This window comes from Calypte anna, chromosome 9, assembly GCF_003957555.1.
Source record: "Calypte anna isolate BGI_N300 chromosome 9, bCalAnn1_v1.p, whole genome shotgun sequence".
NCBI classification, from domain to species: Eukaryota; Metazoa; Chordata; class Aves; order Apodiformes; family Trochilidae; genus Calypte; species Calypte anna.
Genome location: NC_044255.1, coordinates 25260402 through 25281325, shown reverse-complemented (window position 1 = coordinate 25281325; position 20924 = coordinate 25260402). Strand labels below are relative to the sequence as shown.

The following is a 20924-nucleotide window of genomic DNA, read 5'->3' as shown; positions in this document are numbered from 1 at the left end:
AGGGGGCCAGAAACAAGCTCTGTCATACAAGGTTATTTCCCCTGTCGGCAAAATTGGAAAGTTTCTCTCACTTTTATTTTTTCCCAAGAGTTCTTCTTGCAAATTGACTTTGAGGCTTCTTGTCCTTAAACGAACAGTACTTTCTCCTGAGATGCCCACACAGAGCATTTCTAACACTCTGCTAAAGTGCTTTTATTATCAAAGTTCCTTTAGGATGTGCAGGCCCGTGACTCATTCTTGGCTCCTGGCCTTGCAAAATTTCCAATTAAGGCACTATCTGTACTCAGCTTCCAGTAAGAAGGCATCTTATTAGCGGTTTTTTCTCCCATGATTGAGAGAAGGCAGGGCACAGGGCACACCTCACTGGGAGAGTTTGCACCAGGAATGCAGTATTGGGAATGAGTACCTTGAATTGCATTTTTAGAGGGCCCTGGTGCTGCCCTGGGTGAAGCCTATGACTGTCTCTCCTTGAGCCCCAGAAGCGAGATGGCACTAAGATAAGATTTGCCAGTTACACTGAGTTAACCTAAAAAACTAACAAACAATTCTCTCCTCCTTGAGATGGACTCACTCAAGGCCCCAGAGTGAGTTTCACTGCTGTATTCCTGGGTTTGTTGCTTGTATTCCTTGCCAAGTCACCCTTCTTTCCCTACAAATATTCCTGTATTTCAGGGTATGACAGCACCCCGGAGTGTCTCTGAGAGGTGTCTGGGGGTTTGCAAGGTTTCTTTGTCTGCAAAGAAATTTCCAGGGTAGAAGTGAAAATCTTCAGAGCTTTCTGAGGTGCTGGAGCTGTGGGGGTTTTCAGACAAGTTTGGCTAATAGCCAGATTGTGTCATTACTGCTTCTTATTTTTAAATCATCCATAAGCGTGATTGTTACCTTGCAGAAATGAGCAAGAACTTAGTTCTCTTCAGGGGAAATTAGCGGCTTAAATTTAGCCCCACACTGCAAGAAAGTTATAAAAAAGACAGGAAGCTGTGGGGGCAGAAGGATAAGAGCCTGAGGGAGGCAGCAAGACTCTGTGTGCCTGCACTTTTCTCTTCCCCTTTCCATCTGCAGCAACCAGGTGGGCATTTGCTGCCACCCTGGCAGCCCCCATGCTGTGGAAAACTGCTCTGGAAGTCTGGAAAGGCAGTCTTTGCACCCTTTTGTCTCTGTAGTAACCTGTGAAGCCCTGATTTGGTGCACCCAGCCTGGCAATACTCCATGTTGTGCATTTCCTCAGCATTTACCACGCGGTGTCATTCATCTGTTATGAATTATTTGCATAAGCACACGCTGGTTTTCCACACTTAAAATAAGAGCTGTCTTGCAGCATCTGGTTGCAAGATCCCCCAGGCTTAGGGTGCTGCCAGCCCTGCCCCCCGGCCCTTCTGCAGTGGCAGGCTTGTCACCTGTCAGCAGGGCTGTGGCTGCCTGCAGATGCAGTGTTTGGCTGCTCACCTGCAGGGATGCCACACACTCAGGGAACTGAAATGAGCAGCAGCTGAGGAAGGGGCAGTGGGCAGTGACCAGTGCAGACCCCACATTAGGTTGCTAACCAGCAGGCTCCTCACCCATCCAGGCTAAATTTCAGGCTGCTTATGACCACTCGATTTTATTTTATTTTTATTCAAACTCTTTAATCCAACTTCTGGGTCGCTCACAGAAAGGTTTATTGTTCTCAGTACAGTTGTCACTAGCAACACACATTTTTGTGTGACTAATAGGTCTTGTTTGTGGGGTGTTGTCTATCAAAAAGGAAGTAGAAAGTGGTTAACATGAGTGAGGAGCAATGTGCCCATCCCGTGCTCCCAGAGGTGCTGCAGGGTGCTTGGAGTCAGTGAAATCACTGACTTCACAGCAAGGAGCACCTCACCAATCTTTACTTTGTCCCAGTCCCCGTGTATCAGCTCTGCTTCCTGGCTGGAGTGCAGGATGCAGGGTCTGGCTGGGGTCTGTGCTTGAGCTTTTGCTGGAGCAGGAGAGAGGTTGGGTTGCAGAAGCCACAGCTGTGGGGAGCTGGGAGGAAACCTGGCTTGTTGCAGACAGATAAATTAGTTGCACACGCTGGATTAAATCAATTAGATGCACACAGTATTGTCACTGGCCAATGTTCGTTTTGCTTCCACTGCACTCTCAAGAGACATCTCGGTTGCTTAAACACCTCTGCCCAGCACAGGAGGGAGGCAAATTGATGCTCTCTTTCCTTTGTCTGCCGGCTGTCGTGGGAAGCAGAGGAACCTGCACCCCACCCCGGGACATGTGCGCAGCGAGGACCCATCGCCAGTGACTGCTCCTCGCCAGAGCAGGTGCCAGAGGCTGTTTTGGTGGTGAGTGTTTCATCTCCTCCAGATGGCAGTGTGCAGTGGAGTCCGCGGCACTGGGAGGTGCTGGGGCTCCTCACAAGAAGGGGTCTGTCCTGTCCATCTCCTCCGAAGAGGGGTCTGTTCTGTCCATGTCCTCACAAGAAGGGGTCTGTCCCATTCCAGCTGATGGTTGCACCTGCCCACTTGGTTCTGATTGCCATCTCCACAGGTGGACACCTCTTCCCCTGGCTGCCTGGGTCTTCACGTCGATCCTCTTCCCAGTGATGAGAATGAGTGTCTGAAAGGGAAACACAGTTAAAAAAATCTAAAAAAAAACCCCAGCCCCTCTCAGAACAGTTTTAGAAAAGGCTGAAAGCAGGGAGGGCAGGATTGCTGTAGGTGTGCCAGGTTGGTGAGACTGTTCCGGCCCTGCCTTGGGAAATCCAGGCACTGTAAGTACAGATTTGGGCTTCTTGCAGAGTGTGTTTGCATAATTTTTTTTTTTTTTCTGAACAGGTCTCTGTCCTTTCAGAGCTAGGATTTTATTTGTGGATGTAACAGCTTGAGAGAGCTGGGGTTCTTCAGCCTGGAGAAGGCTCCATGCAGACCTTATTGCACCTTCCTGTACTTTAAGGAGGGCTACACAATGGGGACAGACATTTTATCTGAGCCTGTAGTGCTGGGATGAGGGGTGATGGTTTGAAACTGAAAGAGGGAAGATTCAGACTAGATGTAAGGAAGAAACATTTTATAATGAGGGTGGTGGGACCCTGGCCCAGGTTGCCCAGAGTGGTGGAAGATGCCCCATACCTAGGAACACCTCAGGTCAAGTTGGAGGGGGGTCTGGATGACCTGATCGGATTGAAGATGGCCCTGCCCATGACATGGGGTTGGACTAGATGGCCTTGAAAGGCCTCTTCCAGCTTGACCCTGTCTGTGAGTCTGCAAGTCTTTTTACACTGCTGTTTGGAGCGGTCTCCTCACATTCTGTGTAAAGGTTAATGTGATGTATGTTTTTATTTATGTATATATGCATATATTGTGGATATTGCAGCGCTTTGAGTTGGACTCAATGATCTTGAAGGTCTTTTCCAACCAAAAGGGATCCTGTGACTCCGTATCTGTTAGGCACAGAGCACTGGACTCGGTGGAAGGGTCCCTACCCAGCTGTGCACACCCCCTCTTTCTGTGTGACAGCCCTGCCCGGGGGCTGGGGTGCCTACCCACGGTCAGACGGGCTGTTCCCCCCTGCTGTCCGCTGTAGAGGTGCAGGTGGAAGAGTTTCTCCCGTTTCCAGTCGCAGAGGAGGTGTCTGTCGGTGCTGAAGAGGACGCAGTGCCTGCGGGACGCGCTGCAGAGCCAGACGGGGAAGCGAGGGGTGCGCAGCCCCCGGCACACCTGGGGAGAGGAGGAGGGGACAGCCCGGCCTCAGTGCCAGGGTGGGAGCAGTGTGATGAGACGGCCCCGGCAGCCCTCACCTGCTCCTCCAGACCCCGTCCCCAGCGCAGGTATCCCACGGGGCCGCGCCATGCCCGACCCTCCATGGCCCCGTCGTTGGGCTCCGGGCCACCATCCGGTTCCTGTGGGCTGGCCCGGCCCATGAGGAGAAGGCTGATCAGGGCCTGCGGGCAGGTGAGATGGTCCATGGTCACACCATGAGGCAGCAGGGAGAGAGCCCTTCGGTAAATGGCAGCTGTAGCCATCTCTGTGGTGGGCAGAGGAATGCCAGGCTACCAGGACCTTCATTAGCATCATTATTATTCATTTTTAAAATGGATAATGATTGAAATTGGCATGTATGATTCATGATTGAATTTGGCAAGTATTTTCCTATAACTTACCCTTTTCCCCCATCAGAGTAACAGATGAGACTTTTTTCCTAAATCAAATGTGGGAGTAATAAAAAAAGAAAACTTGAGAAATGCAGTTACTCTTACCTCTGTACAGGTGATGATTCCAGAACTGCAATTTAACAGAGGAGTTGCTGTGCAGCCTAAATCTTCTTGGACCCTGTAGGACCAAGCACAAAATGTTAGGATGGCACTGGGACCAGTGCCTGTGGTGGTGGCTGTACATCACTCTCTGATTAACAGGCAACAGGGAGAAATCCTATGGACCCTTTTATTCCTCTGTGCTGTCCTGACACAGCAGTTTTATCCTGATGCAGCAATTTTCTGCTCAGCTGGAGCTCTTGCACTTCAGGTCTGTTCCTGTTAAAACTCCAGTTCAGGGCTGTGTTCAGGCCCTGCAGACAGAGCCAGGATTTCCCTGGCAGCACTTGCTGCCATGAGGCTTCCATCACACCAGGCGTAGCCTGAACACAACTGTTTGAAGCAGAGGTGCAATTCTTTTGCTGACTAGCTAGGATAGTGTCACATCAGCATGAGTCATGTTTCATATTGGTATAAATATGCCTCTGTACCTTTCTAAAGCATCTTTACCCAAACCTAATTACATGAGGCTTAGAAAGACCCTGTCAGTGTCCTCTGCCAGCAGTCCCCCTGGCAGAATCTGTGTTTATGTAGACTCCTTTTGATTTTCATATTTTAGTGCCTGTGATTGTTGATATCCATGGGTTTACACAGTATATTATTTTTGCTTTGCAAAGGCTTTCTCTCTGCTCTGTTGCCCCTCCTTGCTGGCTCCTGGGGCAGATGCTCAGGGGCTGCAACACCCACAGCCAGCAGGGCTGCTTCTCCATCTGTGGCTAAGAATGGACAATCAGGTAAAACAAGAAAAAGACCGGTTCAGAAGATGTAACTGAACTAGAAGAAAATATTTAAAAATGGAAATATACCTTTTCAGTGTCCTAGAGAAAAGTAAACTGTATAAAAATAGGATCACGCCACAACTGCCTTCACCTTTGAACTGTAAAAAAGAAGTAAATAATCTCAGGGGAGGAATTATGGCAGGTATATGATGTTTAATTAAACAATTCTTCTGCTTAAACAGAACCGTGGGTGAGTATGGTGCCAAATGAATGAGGTGTTATTCCAGGAGGGTTTTATAACTTATTTTGTTGAGTAGGATCAGGTTAAAAATAAAGGACTAACTTTCAATAATTGACTAAACTGGTTCTGTACAATTTTTTTCCTCCCAGATTTTTGCTGAAATTGCAAGAAACAGTATTTTATATTTGAGTAATGTACAAAATGCTGCCTGTTTTCAAATGCCATTTTTGGGATGAGAGTGCTGACATAGGTGGTTGCAGTCCTGGGGATGTAGTGGGAGCAGGATCGTTTCCCATAGGAAAGGCTAGAAATGATCCAGAACTGTGCACTAAGTGTCTGAATGTCCTGCTGAAAGTGATACTATTGACCTCCATGAGGTCCACTATTGACTGGGAAATAAGATGCAAACGAGCACCAGAATAACTCATAATAAAGCAAATATCTCACACTTACACAGTTTATGTGGTCAAAGATGAACTCCTGAGCTGCTGCTTTCTCAGAGAACTCAAACAGCTGGATCTGTAGGGCACGAGTGTAGGGGGAGATGTGGTAAAGGAGATGCTAATGGTATCAAAAAGCTGAGCTGTTTTCTTTAGATAAATTAAAGAATAATTCAAGAGTCTACTTGGCCCCTTCCTAAACCAATATGTTCAGCTGCACACAGAGAGCCAGAGGAACAGCTTTATGTTAAGTGAGCGTTCGTCCTTTCTGTTGAAGCCTCAAATGGAAGGGAACAGCAGTTCCCTGGGCTCCCCTAATGCCTCTGTGAGGAGACTCAAGTGTCTCAGAGGCTGCAGCTGGCTCTGGTTCGAGAGTGCTCACAACTTGTGGTGCACCAGGAGTTACAACACAGGATTATTATGAGATTTTAAGTTTCTTGCTTTCAAACATTTCAGGCCAAATGTGTCTTCATAGAAAACCCCATTTGCAGAAGGTGCTTTTGTACTCACTCTTTCTGTGAAGTTGTCAGCCGTGTAGTCTCCGCATGGGGCGATGTGGAGGGCGGTGGTGATGAGGCAGACCACGGCTCTGCCACCTCCTCCCGCTGCCCACAGGGTCTCTGCGAGGGCGGCGGCCAAAGCCTCTCCCTGCACCCTCCTGCTGATGCTGCACAGCCTACAGGGAGAGGCCGTGGGGCTGGGGGGGCACCTCGGGGTCCTGCGCCCCGGGGGTGGTGGGTGCAGCCTCAGTGGGGTGCATGGAGGGGGTGTCTGCGTGTCGAGCTGTGCCCGTTTGTCCACAAAATCCCCTCTTTTCACTTGATGCTGTCACTGTTGCTGGGGTGGACATGTTCCCCATGGTGTGTCTGAGATCCTATGTTCCCTGCAGAGGGGCTAACCCCCCCTGCAGCCCGGGAGCAGCTGTGTGGTGCTGGCACTGCTGCCGGGAGGGGATGGGTGAGCATGCGGTGTCGGTACAGAAACAGGGATTTGTTGGGAAAAGCCTTGCCTGAGAGTCAGACAAAGGTACAGATCCTCACCTGTGGCTGCAAACCTGAGCTGGGGTCCAGTTTGGCTAAACCTAGAGGCTGGTGCTGGTCTGTCTTAGTCCAAGTAACACAATGAAATAGTTTCTGAATAGTTTCCCTAACCCAATGGGAAGGTTCAGCTTCTTACCTTTCCAGCTCAGTACATTTTGTGTTTCTGATGAAGAGCAGGTATGTGATGATGTGTGCTTGTACAGCCATCAGAAGGGCTCTTGTGCCCCCCTGGAAACAGAAAGGCAGCACTCCCCAGTGCTCCAGAGCAACAGAGCCCGTGTCCATCCCCTCAGTCAGGGGAGCAGAGCACGGGGAGCATCCGTGTGCACCCTGTGCTGCCTGCCAGCTCCCAGGAGTGGCTGAGGCACTGATGAGAGGGTGCTGGCCTCTTCACCCAAAACTTTACCTTTTCTGCCTCCAGAGCATAGCCCAGGTCAGAGTATGGCTCCCAAAACCTGAAGTTTGCTTTTTCCCACTCGCAGCTGAAGCGCTGGCACACATCTCCAAAGAGCAACTGCCGCAGCCCCTGCAGAGCAGGAGGAGAGGAGAGGAGAGGAGAGGAGAGGAGAGGAGAGGAGAGGAGAGGAGAGGAGAGGAGAGGAGAGGAGAGGAGAGGAGAGGAGAGGAGAGGAGAGGAGAGGAGAGGAGAGGAGAGGAGAGGAGAGGAGAGGAGAGGAGAGGAGGATGAGAAGGAGAAGAAGGAGAAGGAGAAGGAGAAGGAGAAGGAGAAGGAGAAGGAGAAGGAGAAGGAGAAGGAGAAGGAGAAGGAGAAGGAGTGTGTGGGTTCAGCTCCCTTCATGTGGGAGGATCTCAGGTCAGGGCAGGCTGGGGTTGCCACTGCAGTGAGTGTGCTACAGCATAACAAAGTCATCTGCTGAGGATCAGGGTGCGCAGAAGGGGCAGGGACTGGTTTGGTGTGGGAGGCTGTGGTGGTACAGCTGGCACTGAAGCCTGTCCTGTCACCCACAGAACTCCTGAGCTCCTGGAGAAGGCTCTTCATGGGGCAGCAGGCACCCAGTGTGGGTGTCTCAAAACCGGGGGATGGGGTGAAGGCAGAAACATCTTACTGATCTCCTGAACCTCTGCCTCCTGCCCTGAGGAGATTTGCTAGAAAGCCTGGAGAGAAAGGAACCATTATGCTTTGCCATCTGACCTCTTATCTAATGAGACTTATAGCAGATCAGCTTTAAGGTTGTGTTGCAGCCATGTCTTTGAAAGTCTGATAAATAAATCATGATGATATACCCTTCTGTTGCAGCTCCCAGCAGCCTGCAGCCCAGCAGCACCCTGAACCTCCCCTCACACCAGGTAAGGTTCCTGTGGCTCTTTCTTTCAACAAGATTAAATTACAGCTCATGCTTCACTCCACAGGCCTGCTCACCATGGCCATTTCCAAGGAGATGGGACGGCCACCCCTGTCTGGAGGGACCAGGAGGAGCCTGGGGACTGCTGAGGGAGGCTGAGGTGGTGGTCGTGGTGGCCCCGTGGGCTCTCCAGCTCCAGGTGGTCCATGGCCACTGCTGCCTGGGTGCTGCTGGGTGGAGAGAGGAGCAGAAGGTCCATCATCCTCAGGCTGATCCCCCTGCACCAGTGTCACCCCCACATTGCAGCAGGGTGGGCACCAGGGCCTGGGGGAGCCTCTGGCAGGCAGGAGCTGCTGCCAGGCAGAACCAGGGGCTGGGCTCACAGCTCCCTTCCAGACACTGCAAATACATCCCTACAGGATAATGATGGGAAAATTTGTCTGAATTAGCTCAGTACTTCCCAGCCTAAGGACACAGCAGATATTCCAAATATTTATGTCTGAGATCTTAATTCATTATCTTTTTTTTCCTGTATTCTAAAATACACCATAAAACCTAAAATATTAATTTCTGTTGAGACTACTCAGTGCTTTGATTTAGATCAGGAAGATGCTGCTTTAAAATATCTGAAGATAATGAGTGTTTCTTAAAGGAGGAGCATCAAGAACTAAATCTTTATAAAGACTGTCTGCTGTGCAGTGTGCAGAGATGTGTCATTTATCCAGTATTCAAACCTAAACAGTCACAAAACCCACTAGACCAATACAAATTGTTTCCTTTTAGCAAAACAGTTACCTGATGAGTTGTATTGCTGATTTCCAAACTGAAAAGGGAAAATAAAATAGAAATTAGAAAAAAGAAAGGGAAGCAGTGCAAATGTGAAGAAACAGAGCAGACAGAAAAGAACTTCAAACAGTAGAGTAAGAGCTGTAACACTTGCATCACTGAGTACAGGAAGACCTTTCCATGGTCATAATAAAACATAACTTTAAAAATTATAATAATAAAGCACTTGGAATTAAAAACGTGATAATGAAGCAGAATAAAAGTCTTACCTATGGAAACTAAAAATTTCTTTCCATTTGTTTAGGTCTGAAATTTTGCTGGCAATCTCCTCCAGCTGTGTCTGGGTCAGGGTGGGCTGAGCTCCTGTCTCACCCATGGCCCCAGGCGATGCTGAGGGCTCTTCAGGCACCCACAGCCCCGTCCTCACCCCCGGGATGGCAGCTCCCACCCTCCCACCCTCACAAAGCTTCCAGCAGAGCCCTCGCTGCCTGCACGTTCCTGCTCACTGCATCAGCACATGAATGTTTAATGCCAGGCACAGTGCTGGGCTGCAGTTGGTCCAGACAGCCAGAAGAGGATATGGTGTGGGATATCCCATCCCATGGTCACATGCAGTGTCCACACCACCCATCCTGTCCCCACCTGAACCAGTCCCCCTCACCTCTTGTCCCACCTCCCCTGAGGCTGGGCAGCTTGTGTGCCATACAGCCCCAGGCAGGGGATGAAACCCCACCTCAGGCTGGGTGACACTCCTGTCCATGTGCCACCACCATGCATGGACCTTCAAGAACCTTCAAAATATGTTTATATATTTCTCCTCACTATAGGGTTGCTTTTAAGATAATGAAATACAGTAATCCAGAAATGAAACAGGGTAAAACTTCTTCAGCTTGTGCTCACAGGTGACAGGTGAGCCCCAGGGTAGGTGCTGGTGCTCTGGGGAGCGCTGGCTGGGCCAGTCAGGCTTGCTCTGTTACTTTCAGTTGGACACACAAATATTTTCCCAAATCTATATTGCTAAGAAGTTGTCATATTTGCTTTGAGAACTGGATACAAATGAAAAAAATATCTGGCTTCCTGCTTGTGAGTGGGGCAGGGTGAGGTGGAATGGGATGGGGTGGGCTGGGATGGAGAGGGAGTGGTGGAGCCTGCAGGGATCCCCCTGTGATTCCCCTGGACCCCGTGTCAGGGGCTGCTCTCCCCTGCACAGCAAAAGGGATGGAATGGGTTTATATGTGGTGCTGAGACAGGTCTGGACAACTGTATTTTAATGTACAGAGCCAGCTCCTTCTTCGGGACCAGTGGAAGGACCACACAGAGAAAACACAGATGTGAGCAGTCTGTATGTACAGTCTGATCCTGTGTGCTGCCCCTTGCAGAGGTTTCATGAAGCAGAGCAGCTTCAGGAAACCTTGGGAACAAAGAGAGTGGAATGTTACTTCTCATTATTTGCTGCATAGGAAACAACACCATGAGATGCAACACAATGATGCCTTAAGAAGATACATTAGCATGAAGAAGGATAAGCATGTTAATTAAGAACAAAATGATGTAGAAAGGCTGGGGTGGTGGAGCCCCCTGGAGCAGCCCTCACAGGTGGCTACAGCCAGGGGCAGAGCTGCTCCCAGGGGCTTGGTGGGGCTGAGGAAGAGCTGACAAACAAAATAACCCAGCCAGGTTTTGCTATCCACAGTGTAAGTATGAAAACTGGCACCAGTGTCAGAGGTGACCCTAGGAGCTGCAGGAGCCCCCAGGTGCTGGAGTGGGAATTGCTGCTCACCCGCAGCTGGGAGGGGGCTCTGGCCCCTGCAGATAAAAAGGTGTTTGGGGCAGCAGTGCTTCCTCTTCTCCTCCTCCTTCGTTTGCTCTGGGTGTTGTGTCCATGTCCTGCAAGGAGCATCTCGTCTCCAGGGTAGCTGCAGACCCCCATGGAGGTAGTGTTTGCTTTCATCCACCTGTAACTGGGCTGGGGCAGCAGTACCTGAGGTGGGCAGGATGGTTGCTGCTACTGACCTGCAGAAATTTAAGGGTGCAAGGGCTGATGTGCTCCTGTGTTCTGCCTGCATGCTGCAAGGTGCAGGACCTCAAGGTTTCTTCGTCGCTCTCTGCTGAGCAGCCTCCAAAGCCTGACTGCCCTCTGAGTCCACTGTGTCCTTTGCCAGCGATTTTGATTCTGTTTGTTTGCATTGCCTGATGAGAGGGAGCTTGTAGAGCTGCTTCTTGCAGAGCTGCTTTCTGGGCAGGGCTCCTCACCTGTCTGACCGTGAGGCTGTGGGAGGAGGTGATGTGCAGGGTGCCTGGTTTGCACTGCTGCTCCTTTGCTCTGGGACGTGCTCTTGGGGACAGCTCTGGGGATGCTGCAGGGGATGGTTCAGCAGCACCAGCCCAGGATCTGCTCCGTGCTTTGCTGTAGCTGTTGTCTTGGCCAAGACCACGGAGTTCCTGGCTACAGCAATCACTTGGAGAAATGAGGGATTTGGGAACCTGAGGGTCAGAGGATTATAATTTGGTTTGTTAAACAAAAAAACCCCAAAAGAGCTTTTTTGGGTGTCAGCAGCAGCATTGCTGAGCGTGTGGTGCTGCCTTAGTGTCCTGGGGTGTTTGGACCCTGTCCTGCAGCCCTGGCTGTGGCTCCTCCTTGCATTGTGCTGCCCAGGTGGGGTCTGTGTGCTGGGGCAGAGCCCACCCCTCTGCCTTCCTGGGGCTCCACCTCTGCAGATGTGCTGAGTTTCCCTGTTCCCTGGCGTGGTACCGATGGCATCCCTGGGACTGGAGGCAAAGCTGCTGCTGGTGACAGTGTGGGTACCTAGTGCAATACATTTGTTTTACTTCCCAGAACCAGTTCAATGCCATGGATATTCCTAGTTTTCTTCATACAAGCTACTTCTTAAATAACTTGTAAAAAAGCTAAACATCTTCGTAAGGTCTTAAGAAAGAGAGGGTATTTTGATCTAGATGTTGCTGAACAGCTGTCTTTTGTTTACTGAGCATGCCACAGTGACATTTACTTCAAACCTTCAGTTGCTTTAAATTCTTTTGAGTTAATCACTTACTAGGTAGTACACCTGCTGGCTGTCGAATGCTGAAGTGATGAAACTCTTTGCTTCCAATGCTCTTAACTGATGTAATTCTAATACATCAGGTCAGCAGCTCCAGTTGTTGTCCCTGAATGTTTTGATTTTGAAAAGGGAAATTCAAACCCAGCAAATCGTATCAACAAGGCATTCAGGAACTGCACCAGGGAGCAAACCAGGATGATCCAGAATGAATTTGCAAACTGTTCGCTGTGAGTCTTGAATATGAAACTTCCCTCTTTGAAATTAGCAATCTTCTCTGAGAGGTGATGGATTTTCACTTCTGAGGAAAACAGAATCATGATGAGGCAGCCACAGGAACCTGGGAGAGAGGGAGGGAGGGAGAGATGCTCATCACCTCAGCAGCCCCTGCAGCAGGGCAACACGACCCAGTGCCACAGGGACAGGGGCCACCAGAACTTGGGTTTAGCAGGGATTATTTTTAGAACCCAAGCCAACAGCTATTGAAACTAGTAAGCTGTCTTAATGGAATTTGGCTCAGGACCAGTGATATTTAGCACAGCTGCTTTAGTGCCCTGATCCAGCCAAGTATCTGTGCTCTTTTTCAGCTTTAAGCTGCTCTTTGTCCCATGGAATATAACTGAGCTGCCTGCACATCTAAGGATAAACATGTACTTAAGTCCTTCATTAAATTATGATTGTAAAATGTGATACCTTGTAATGCAATGGCACATCTTGTCAGTTAAGCTGGTGACACAGAGTGGCTTTGTCCTCTCTGTAACCAGCAAAGAGGCAGGGACTGTCCCATATCCCTGGTGGCAGTGTTTTTTCAGAGACTGCCTTTTCAGTCTCTCAGCTCCTCCTGGCCATGAGGAAGCCTTGCTGGTGTAAGTGCTGATCTCACTGACAAAGCTGCAAGCCTCCCATCGAGGGGATGCAGGGGTACAGGCAGTTGCACCACTGAGTTTTAAAAATTTATTTTATTTATTTTTTTCCCTCCACTCTGGCACAATTCCTGATTCTGAGCCTGTACTGTGACCCCAGCTCTGGGTCTCCAGGGTACCATCCCCTTTCCTGCCAACTCATAGAGAAGGACTTTGGGTCTGCCTGCACCATTCCCACCTCACCACCTGCCCCCACTGAGGGACTGAGCAGTTTATCCCCTAATTCCAATATGGAAAACATATGTTTTGCCACAGCAAAGTCATCTGCCTGTCCAGCTTTATTTTGCCAGTGTTGGGTGGTGTGAGGGCTCAGTGGTACTTACAGGAGATGAAGCTCCAGAGGTACAACCCCACGGGGCCGTGCAGGGTTTCGTAGGGGCTGCCAAAGGCATTGAGCATGAAGAAACCTGCTCCCACCAGAGCAAAGACCACCAGCACTGTACAGAAGAGAATGACACTAACATGGATACTTGCAGGGATGATTTTGAGCAAATCTGGAAAAACTGAAAACAAATGAAGAGAGAATTATTACATGCGTCAGGCAAAGCTGTTGTAGAAGTTAGGGGCTTCTTGCTGCCTTATGATGATTGTTTTGAGTCTTCCAAATGCAACCAAAGATGGACAAGAAGCCATTCACTAGAAACAGGTTTGCAAGGATGTTTAGAGGCAGAAGCATTTTGTGACACTTGGTAGTGTAATTTTGTCCAGGAGAGAAGGAGCAGGAAAAAAACCTCTCTTCTCCTGCCCCATACACATTGCTGTTTTGTCACCTTTATACCCAAAAAATTTTGGCTAAAAGTGTGGGTTTTTTTCTTAGAAGCTTAAGCAATAAAGATGTAAGTGAAAAGGTCCATGTTTTGTTATGAAGCAACAGGAAATGGGGCCTGAAGCTGCAGTGCTGCTCTGCACGGTGTGTCCCTGGGGAAGGAAATGTGTGGGGCTGCTCAAAGTGTGACAGCCCACCAGGTATTGCCAAGGAGATGTCTATGCATCTGAAGGGATTGGAGGTTCTTATCTCTGTCCTTTGGAATTTTCCTGTTTTTAGAAAATATATAAAAAAGGGAATTCTGCTAAAAATACTTAAAAATAGAAAAGGAATATATTTATAAATGTCCATCAATCTATTGAATTATTAAAAAATAAGAATTCTAAAGAAGGGTAAATTAATAAAAGTTAAATAAAATACTTGTTTGCAACAAACTCTGGAAGAAATTTTGAAAGAATAAGCAAAATTTTTGACTGAAATTTTTACCCCTTTAATTTCCCCAAGTAGAATACTTGCAGAACATTTTGTCTCTGGAAGCTCAGGCCCAAAGAGGGAAGGTGACAAATCAATGAGAGGAAATGGAGAAATCTGACAGTGAAGAAGTGGGGCCCCAAGGCACAATGAGGCATCAGAACCAAAGCTTTGCTCCAGGGGGCTGGGAGGGAGCAGCTGCTCCTTGATGGGTGTCGCCCAGTGGTCGGTGCCACTGCATGTGCAATGGGTCAGGAATAATTAATTTTAAATATTTTTATGCAACTTTTTAGCTACCATGTCATCTTGTGATGGAGCACAGGGGCACAGTCAATCAGATGCAGTACGAGAGAATAATTTCTAATCATTGGTGTTTGTTTGGCAACAAGGGGTGCTTTGGAAGGAATCATCAAACACACTGAACTGCTCCTGATCCACAGGGGCACGATTAAAGCTGGGGTGATGATGCCTTTGTGCTGTCTCACTGCAGCTGCAACCTGCAGAGTAAAAACTCCTCACATAAATTACTGTGCTTGGGAAGTGTTTGCCAGCAGCCAGCTCTGCAGCTCACCAGGGAGGTCACACTGGCCAGGTCAGCTCATCTCTCTGAATAAATGAAGGGGAAATTAATAAAGCAAATGTCTGTAAGATGTTCTTGAAGCTGTGTTAAGTATCACCCCTCATGCTGGTGATGGCAGAGGGTCCAGGAAGAACTTGCTGGTGTAAAACGTGGCCTCTGCTGATGGGTAGTGCTGTAAAACACCAGGTGTGTTTTAGAAACTACTTTACTGGACTTTATATAAATATTTCATGTATTTACATGAAGCAGTTGTACTGCTAGTGTGCTGTGAACTGCACAATTTTGCAGTTATCCCATTCAGGCTGGCTAATGGGAAGGCTGAAGAGCAGAACCTCTTCATGGAACAGCACTGGTTTTGCAATGCCACCTGATCTCTGGGGAGAACATACAAATCTATGTCTTTAATAACACAATGGTGTACTATTTATTTCAAGAAAACACTGCTACAGCAGCCTATGGAATCTTTCCCTTGGTACCTGCATTTCTAGTGCTTTATGCCATTAAAATTTTATATGTGACATATCAGGAAAAATAATTCCAGCAGCTATATTGTTTTGAAAGAAAAACATTCCTTCAATGTGCTGAATGAATTGTGTGTTAGGCATGCATGCCAGCGACCTTTAGAAAATGAACTGATGACCCAGAAACTGATGAGAATCAGCAAGAGCAAATGAAGCAGAAGGCTCTCCCCAGACGAACCGGGTTTGCTGGCAGAGCAAATTCATTTTACAACTAAAAGAGATACAGTGGTCAGAGGGGAGTATTTAATGGGAGCAAATATAGAACTAAATCATTTAGCCTATTCTGTGTGCCTTTTCCCAGGCATGCTGAAGTGGACTTCAGTGCATTAAGCTTGGGATGTGCCTGTTGTGCAGTTACCCTGTTCCCAGGGGTGCTGGCAGTGAGCTCCAGAGAGCCCTGGGATGGTCCAGGCAGTCCCAAGGGATGTGGCCTCTGAAGTGAGTGCTTCTTCCAGAGCCACGTTTTGCTCAGACACCCAAGTGTTGTTTCTAAATATGAAGCTGATTAAATCAAATGTTGTGCTTGCCTTTTAATCTAAATAACATATCATCTTAGAGCAATTGGCAAAGAGGGATCGATGCCCCCTGTCAGTGACAGCTCAGGAAGGCAAATCCTGCCTTGTGGTCTATACAGCCAGGTTTGGGGAAGATTTGGGCTGTAACTGGGCTGTGTTCCAGGTACACCCAGTGCCAAAGATCCACTCATAGCATTACCTCCTTGGAGTGCTAGCCAAAAGATGCCAGGGCAGGTAAACAAATTACAGTGGGCTTGTAATATGGTGAGTGAGATCTACTGAAATATTGCACTGTTAATGCTTGGCTTGTACAAAAGGGGAGAAAAAGGTAAAAGAAAGCTTTAGAAGGCAAGTGTGGGTTGAGTTTTAGGTGGGGCAGGCTTATGTTGTGTGTCTGCCCCTCGATTTCAGATCCTTGGAGTTCTCTGTGTGTGTATTAGGCACTCAGAGAAAGTAGTTGTTAATATTGTCCTGTGCATCGGGGTACTGCAGCTCTGTATGAACACCCAGGTTTTGGTCTTCTGACCATTGCAAAATGGGTGGCTTATCTGGGATTAAATGAAAACTTCACATGGTATTGTTTTTGTTCTGTGGTTGCAGTTGTATTCCTGTTCTCCCCTGGAACAACACTAACAAATGAAAGTTTGGAAAACATTTGGCTAGGAAAGTCTGGCTACTTGAGGTTCCTGAGGTGCTAGAAAGTGTAGGGCCATAGTGAGAGCAAACTCCATCACCCTGGAGCACTTTTGTTTGTCAGTGCTCTGCAGGGCTGGCACCCATCCAGAGCCTCTCTGTGTATAGCACTGCAAGACATTCAGAAAGCCGGGGTGATGGATATTATTAAATCATCACAAACAAGCTGTGCATTTGTATTCCATCTTGTACATGCAATATTAAATTCACACTGCCCACAAAATTGAAATTCTTTTGAAACTGTTGCTACGGTCACACTAGCAAGATATTAAAATGGTTCAGCCATGGCCAGCTGAATGTACAGACAGGACCTGAATGCACAGCACACAGTGAAATGGTTTAGAAGGGTCGAGGTAACAAAGCTGTGGAAGGGCAATACCTGGGGAGAGAAGTAGCCCCCCTGCAGCTCTCCTCCTGGGGCAGCAGTGGAGCTGTGCCACCCAGCTCTGGGCTGGGGGACATGGACAAGTGTCACCCACCAAGCTGCTGGTCACTGATGGACTTTGTCTGCTGGGGTCTGTAACCACTGCTCCTACAGCAGGGAAGTAATTCCTTTAGGTTTAATGACCCCTCTACAATTTCACCCCAGCCTGTAAGCAGCAGGGGGGAATATCTGCACAAAGCAATTGAGGAGAACTTTGGCTGCACAAATGGACTAGTGATGGAATTGAATTAGACATGGCAAATCTTAATATTACATTAAATTAACTTGGTCAGAAATTAAATTAACTACTTCAGAAAAATATTATGTAGTAAGTAACTCCTGATACTTAAGCTGGTAACCTTGCCTTGCCTTAAATGACTTGTGTAAGCAATTCACCTGTGCTGCTTTAGCAGAGTGCTTCTAAATCATGTTTTGCAGTAACTTTGGGTGCCGTATTGCACATACAACAAACGGATGCTTGTGATTATCTGTTTAATGTGCTGCTATAGGCAAACTATATGCTCACTTGATCATTTTATTGATCTTCTTACCCTTGAAGAGCCTGAAGATAAATAGGTCATGAATATTACATGTAAGCAAAATCATTGCTAGCAGCCTTTGATAAAATTCTGTGTGTCAGATAGCAAGTTCAACTTGCAGCTGAACACCAGCTAGCACCAGCCAGACTGTTTCCCAATTAATGCAGCAGCTTGCTAACTTTTAGGCTGCTTTGTTTCTTGACAGCAGCCAAGTGTATCCATGCCCCAGCTCTTTCATGAGATTTCTGCTGGTTTAGTTCATTCTTTCATGGTGGAGCAGAGGACATAATATTGACACACATACAAGAAGACGACACAGATTAATTGAAAAGGAAATGTGATTTTTTTTTGCAAGTATATTTTGAAATTTAGCTATCCGTGTAATTGAAATATAGAGTATTGAAAATGGAAGTGTGGCTTTGTCTTGGAAAAGCAGTCCTGTGAACCTGAAGATCAGAACACTCTAATAACAGCATTTGTTTCAGAATATGTCCTGCTCTGTGGGGTCGGTGACCGAGGGGACACCAGGAGAGCATCTCCTGGCTCCCTGAGCCACCAGCAGCACGGTGTTAAATAATTCAGATGCCGTCGGTACTCACATGAGAACTGCAAAGGTCTGCCCCCGAGCCCACACTGCCTCACACGCTCGCCATGGAAAAGCCCATACTGGATGTGGCCAATAAACTTGTGCATCTCCTGGCTGGTGGCATTGACGAGCAGAGCTCCTGTCTTGCAGAGGATGCTCCCCTTCACCCACAGCTGGGTGCCGATGGCCGCGGCTGTCCCCAGCGCGCAGGCGAAGCTCAGCACCCCGGCTATGCAGAAGATAATTTTCTTCTGCTGAGCTGGCATGGTGGCATCTGAGGTCCTCTGAGGGACGCAGCTTTCAGCCAGGCACCCACAAGGTCCTCATCAGCTGGGCAGAGCTCCCGGCTGGAGCACTCTCCTGACAGAGCTCCACGTCTTTCCTGAAAGATGCTGACAAGGTTTATTCCCTCTCCGTCCCTTCTAACTCCAGCTGGACAACGGAGCTGTCTGCTGAGCGTGTCAGTGCAGCCCTGGTGTCACTCGACAAGGAGGGTGTAGGATGACAGCAGGAACCTCTCTGTAACCCGATGAGTGCTCGGTTCTCCCAGCCCGGGCCGATGGGTGAGTGGGAGATTTCAGGGAAGGGTTTGGCTGCTCTGTCTGCTTATCTGCTCCCCAGAGGGTTTTGTTTTTGCAGGTTTCCTGTAAAGCTAGCAATGCTGTTTGCTGTTCCTAGTGTCATGGCACAGGCAGCACAGTGCCCCTGCTCAGCCCAGGGATCCTCGCTGAAGGATCGGGTTGATGCTGGCGCTGCTTTTCCCCGCCCAGGCACTCCCTGGCAGAGGGCAGATGCCTGTTACATGTTGTGTTGTTTTGGCTGCAGTGTGCTTAGACAAACCCTTCAGTTCAGGTTTCCAATATAGACAACTCCTTCATCCCATGTCCCTGCAGAGGCATTCCAGGACCTCTCCCCAGATCCTGATCACTTTCCCTTTGGCCTGATCTTTCCTCCCAGCATTTCTGTGAGCAGATTGCTGATGGGATGTTTTCATTCCTGCCCCCCTCAATATCCATTTCTCCCTTCAGGCCTGTAGGCAATGGAAAAGATAAATAGAAGGCTGTTGTTGTGGTGGTGTACAGAAACCGACTAGTTGTGATGTACAGAATGCTGCCATCCACCTGTGGATGCTGGGCTCCAAAACTGCTGCACAGTTTCGTAAGAGATTTGGACTTTATAACTCTCAGAGATGAGAACTTCCTGTTATGCATGACAAAAGCACCAAGAGACAGAGATCTTTGTGTTCAAAGACATCAAGATGTGTTTGACAAAGTCTTGGGAATAAAATGTAATGATCCTCTTAAAATATGCATGGTGATAATTTTCCTGAAGCCAAGGATAAGACCACTGATCTAGTGTACCAAAGTAACTTAGGAGAAGCTCTGAAGCATTTTTATCCTCTGTTGGAGTGAGGGAGCTGAGAAACACTGCTGGAATTTGGAGTGCCCAGGGATCACAGTCGAAGTCCGACAAACTTGTCAAGGAAGGCATCTCAGTGATAGATTTTAACCTTTGAAGATGTCAGACTTTTTGATCCTTGCTTTGGATGAACGACACAGTTGGATGCATGAAATGTAATTCAGCAATGTGAGACAGTGTAGGATATTGTTATTGTTTTATTGCTACTACCTAGCTCAATATCAGCTTTTAAGTTATAGATGGTTTGTTTAGAGAATTGCTTAGGCACAAAAAGAAATGGGGTTTCCCTGTATTTCCTGGTTTTGTCCATAGTAAATTTGAACATAAGCTCATTTGTAGAATGCCACTGTTAATTTTATTTAGATTTATTAGCAACTGACTGTCGGTTATCTTATTTCCAAAGTGCCTGGTGTCTGTGCTGTCCTGGAGATGTAGCCAAGGGAGGCTACAAGGGAGGATTTGATAAAAATAATGGACAGAAAGGGGGAGGAAAAAAGTTCCCAAGCTTTTTTACGGTGATGGCGATGCAGGACTGCACCCATCTCTGCAACCCCTCGGTGTGGGACAAGAGCTGTGCTGGGGACGGGGGGGCACAGGTCCGGACACCCTCCAGGGATGGGGACGGGTGCCCTGCAGCTCCCAGCTGTTCCTTTTGTTTCTCTGAAGGGTCCTTAATCAGAAACCGTCTCTCTGGAGATGTCACGCTCCCGACCCCGCTCGGCTGATTCTCCGGGTGCTGCAGCCCGGCACGGGGACCGTCCCTCGGGCAGCGGGAGCTCCCGGGGGCGCGCCCGGAGCGGGGACGGCAGCGGCAGCCACTGGGACGGCGCTCGACTGCGAGCGGGCGGTTGCACCCTTGGGGGAACGATTTCTCCTCTAAAATGAACGGCATTAACGGCGGGAGCAGGCGATAGGGTGCGGGGTGGCTGCGGTAGAGGGGGCCTGGAGAGAGCGCGGCTGCTACGCTCCCCGAGCCGGGCTCTGCCTCTGCCGGGCAGCGCAGCCTCCCCCGAGCCCCGCTCCCTCTCCCTCCGGGGGGGCTGGAGGGGGGGGGGGCCCGGCCGCTATCGCCGACCCCCGACGCTGTGCCCGGGGGCGGCCCCGGCCGCCACCTGCGGTGGGCAGGAGCGGGGTGGGCCGGGCCGCACCGCCCCCGCCGCCGCAGCCCTCCCCCGGCGTGGCGGGGGTGAGGCGGGGGGAGCCGCCGAGTGCTGCTCCCTGGCGCTCGGAGCCCGCTCCAGCGCCCGCCCGCCGCGCCGGTGAACATGAGCGATCATGGCCGCTTTCGGGCTCCTCAGCTATGAGCACAGACCGCTCAAGCGGCCGCGCCTGGGGCCGCCCGATGTCTACCCGCAGGACTCGCGCCAGAAGGAGGTGAGACCGCAGCGGCCCCGCCGCCTGCCCCGCTCCCGCCTCCCGCCCCCCGCCCGCCGCCTTCGCCTTCGCCTCCCGGCCCGGCGCCTCCCCCGAAAGTTTTACGCGGCGCCGAGCGGCCGGGGAGCCGCCCCCTGACTTGCATTTTCTGTGGTGGTTCCCCAGTTCACCGCCGACTCGGCCTCCGCTCCCGCGCTCGTTCTGCGGGGAGGGCGGAGGGGTCGGGAGGGCTGCCAGGGAAACGT

The 20924-nt window shown here is 49.4% G+C and overlaps 3 protein-coding genes across 4 annotated transcripts in view; 1 reads left to right on the top strand and 2 right to left on the bottom strand.

Moving 5' to 3' along the window:
• Positions 1–2446: 2446 nt before the first annotated feature.
• MINDY4B (MINDY family member 4B) lies at positions 2447–9188 on the bottom strand. The gene is made up of 11 exons (XM_030455811.1): positions 9082–9188; positions 8136–8256; positions 7129–7248; positions 6859–6950; positions 6193–6358; positions 5696–5761; positions 5089–5159; positions 4229–4301; positions 3770–3913; positions 3515–3689; positions 2447–2589 (listed from the first exon to the last, which is right to left on the bottom strand). Exons 1-11 carry the CDS (start codon positions 9186–9188, stop codon positions 2447–2449), a joined length of 1278 nt encoding a protein of 425 aa, XP_030311671.1.
• A 2754-nt stretch (positions 9189–11942) lies between these two features.
• CLRN1 (clarin 1) lies at positions 11943–18242 on the bottom strand. Of its 2 annotated transcripts, none has more exons than XM_008500198.2 (3): positions 17900–18242; positions 13115–13294; positions 11943–12208 (listed from the first exon to the last, which is right to left on the bottom strand). In XM_008500198.2, the coding sequence occupies exons 1-3, from the start codon at positions 18150–18152 to the stop codon at positions 11943–11945; spliced, it is 699 nt and encodes a 232-aa protein (XP_008498420.1). In that variant the 5' UTR covers positions 18153–18242. The 2 variants fall into 2 exon arrangements, with proteins under 2 accessions (XP_008498420.1, XP_030312232.1); XM_030456372.1 differs by having other exon boundaries at positions 13115–13228.
• Positions 18243–20508: 2266 nt separating this feature from the next.
• MED12L (mediator complex subunit 12L) overlaps positions 20509–20924 on the top strand; it is a 103424-nt gene continuing 103008 nt past the window's right edge. Inside the window, exon 1 of the mRNA XM_030455917.1 lies at positions 20509–20679. Within this exon, the coding sequence (XP_030311777.1) occupies positions 20581–20679 (99 nt within the window). The 5' untranslated portion in view covers positions 20509–20580. The remainder of the gene's footprint in view (positions 20680–20924) is intronic.

Bases quoted from the DNA above. Each gene is read 5' to 3' on its own strand.
- MINDY4B (XM_030455811.1), bottom strand. From the start codon at position 9,188: ATGGGTGAGACAGGAGCTCAGCCCACCCTGACCCAGACACAGCTGGAG. The intron at 6,951-7,128 runs GTAAAGTTTTGG...TTCTGTTTCCAG, and splicing joins ATGCTCTGGAGGCAGAAAAG to GGGGGCACAAGAGCCCTTCT. The intron at 5,160-5,695 runs GTAAGTGTGAGA...TCTTTTTTACAG, and splicing joins TCTTTGACCACATAAACTGT to TTCAAAGGTGAAGGCAGTTG.
- CLRN1 (XM_008500198.2), bottom strand. From the start codon at position 18,152: ATGCCAGCTCAGCAGAAGAAAATTATCTTCTGCATAGCCGGGGTGCTG. The intron at 13,295-17,899 runs GTGAGTACCGAC...ATTTGTTTTCAG, and splicing joins CAGACCTTTGCAGTTCTCAT to TTTTTCCAGATTTGCTCAAA. The intron at 12,209-13,114 runs GTAAGTACCACT...CCTCTCTCCCAG, and splicing joins CCTCTGGAGCTTCATCTCCT to GTTCCTGTGGCTGCCTCATC.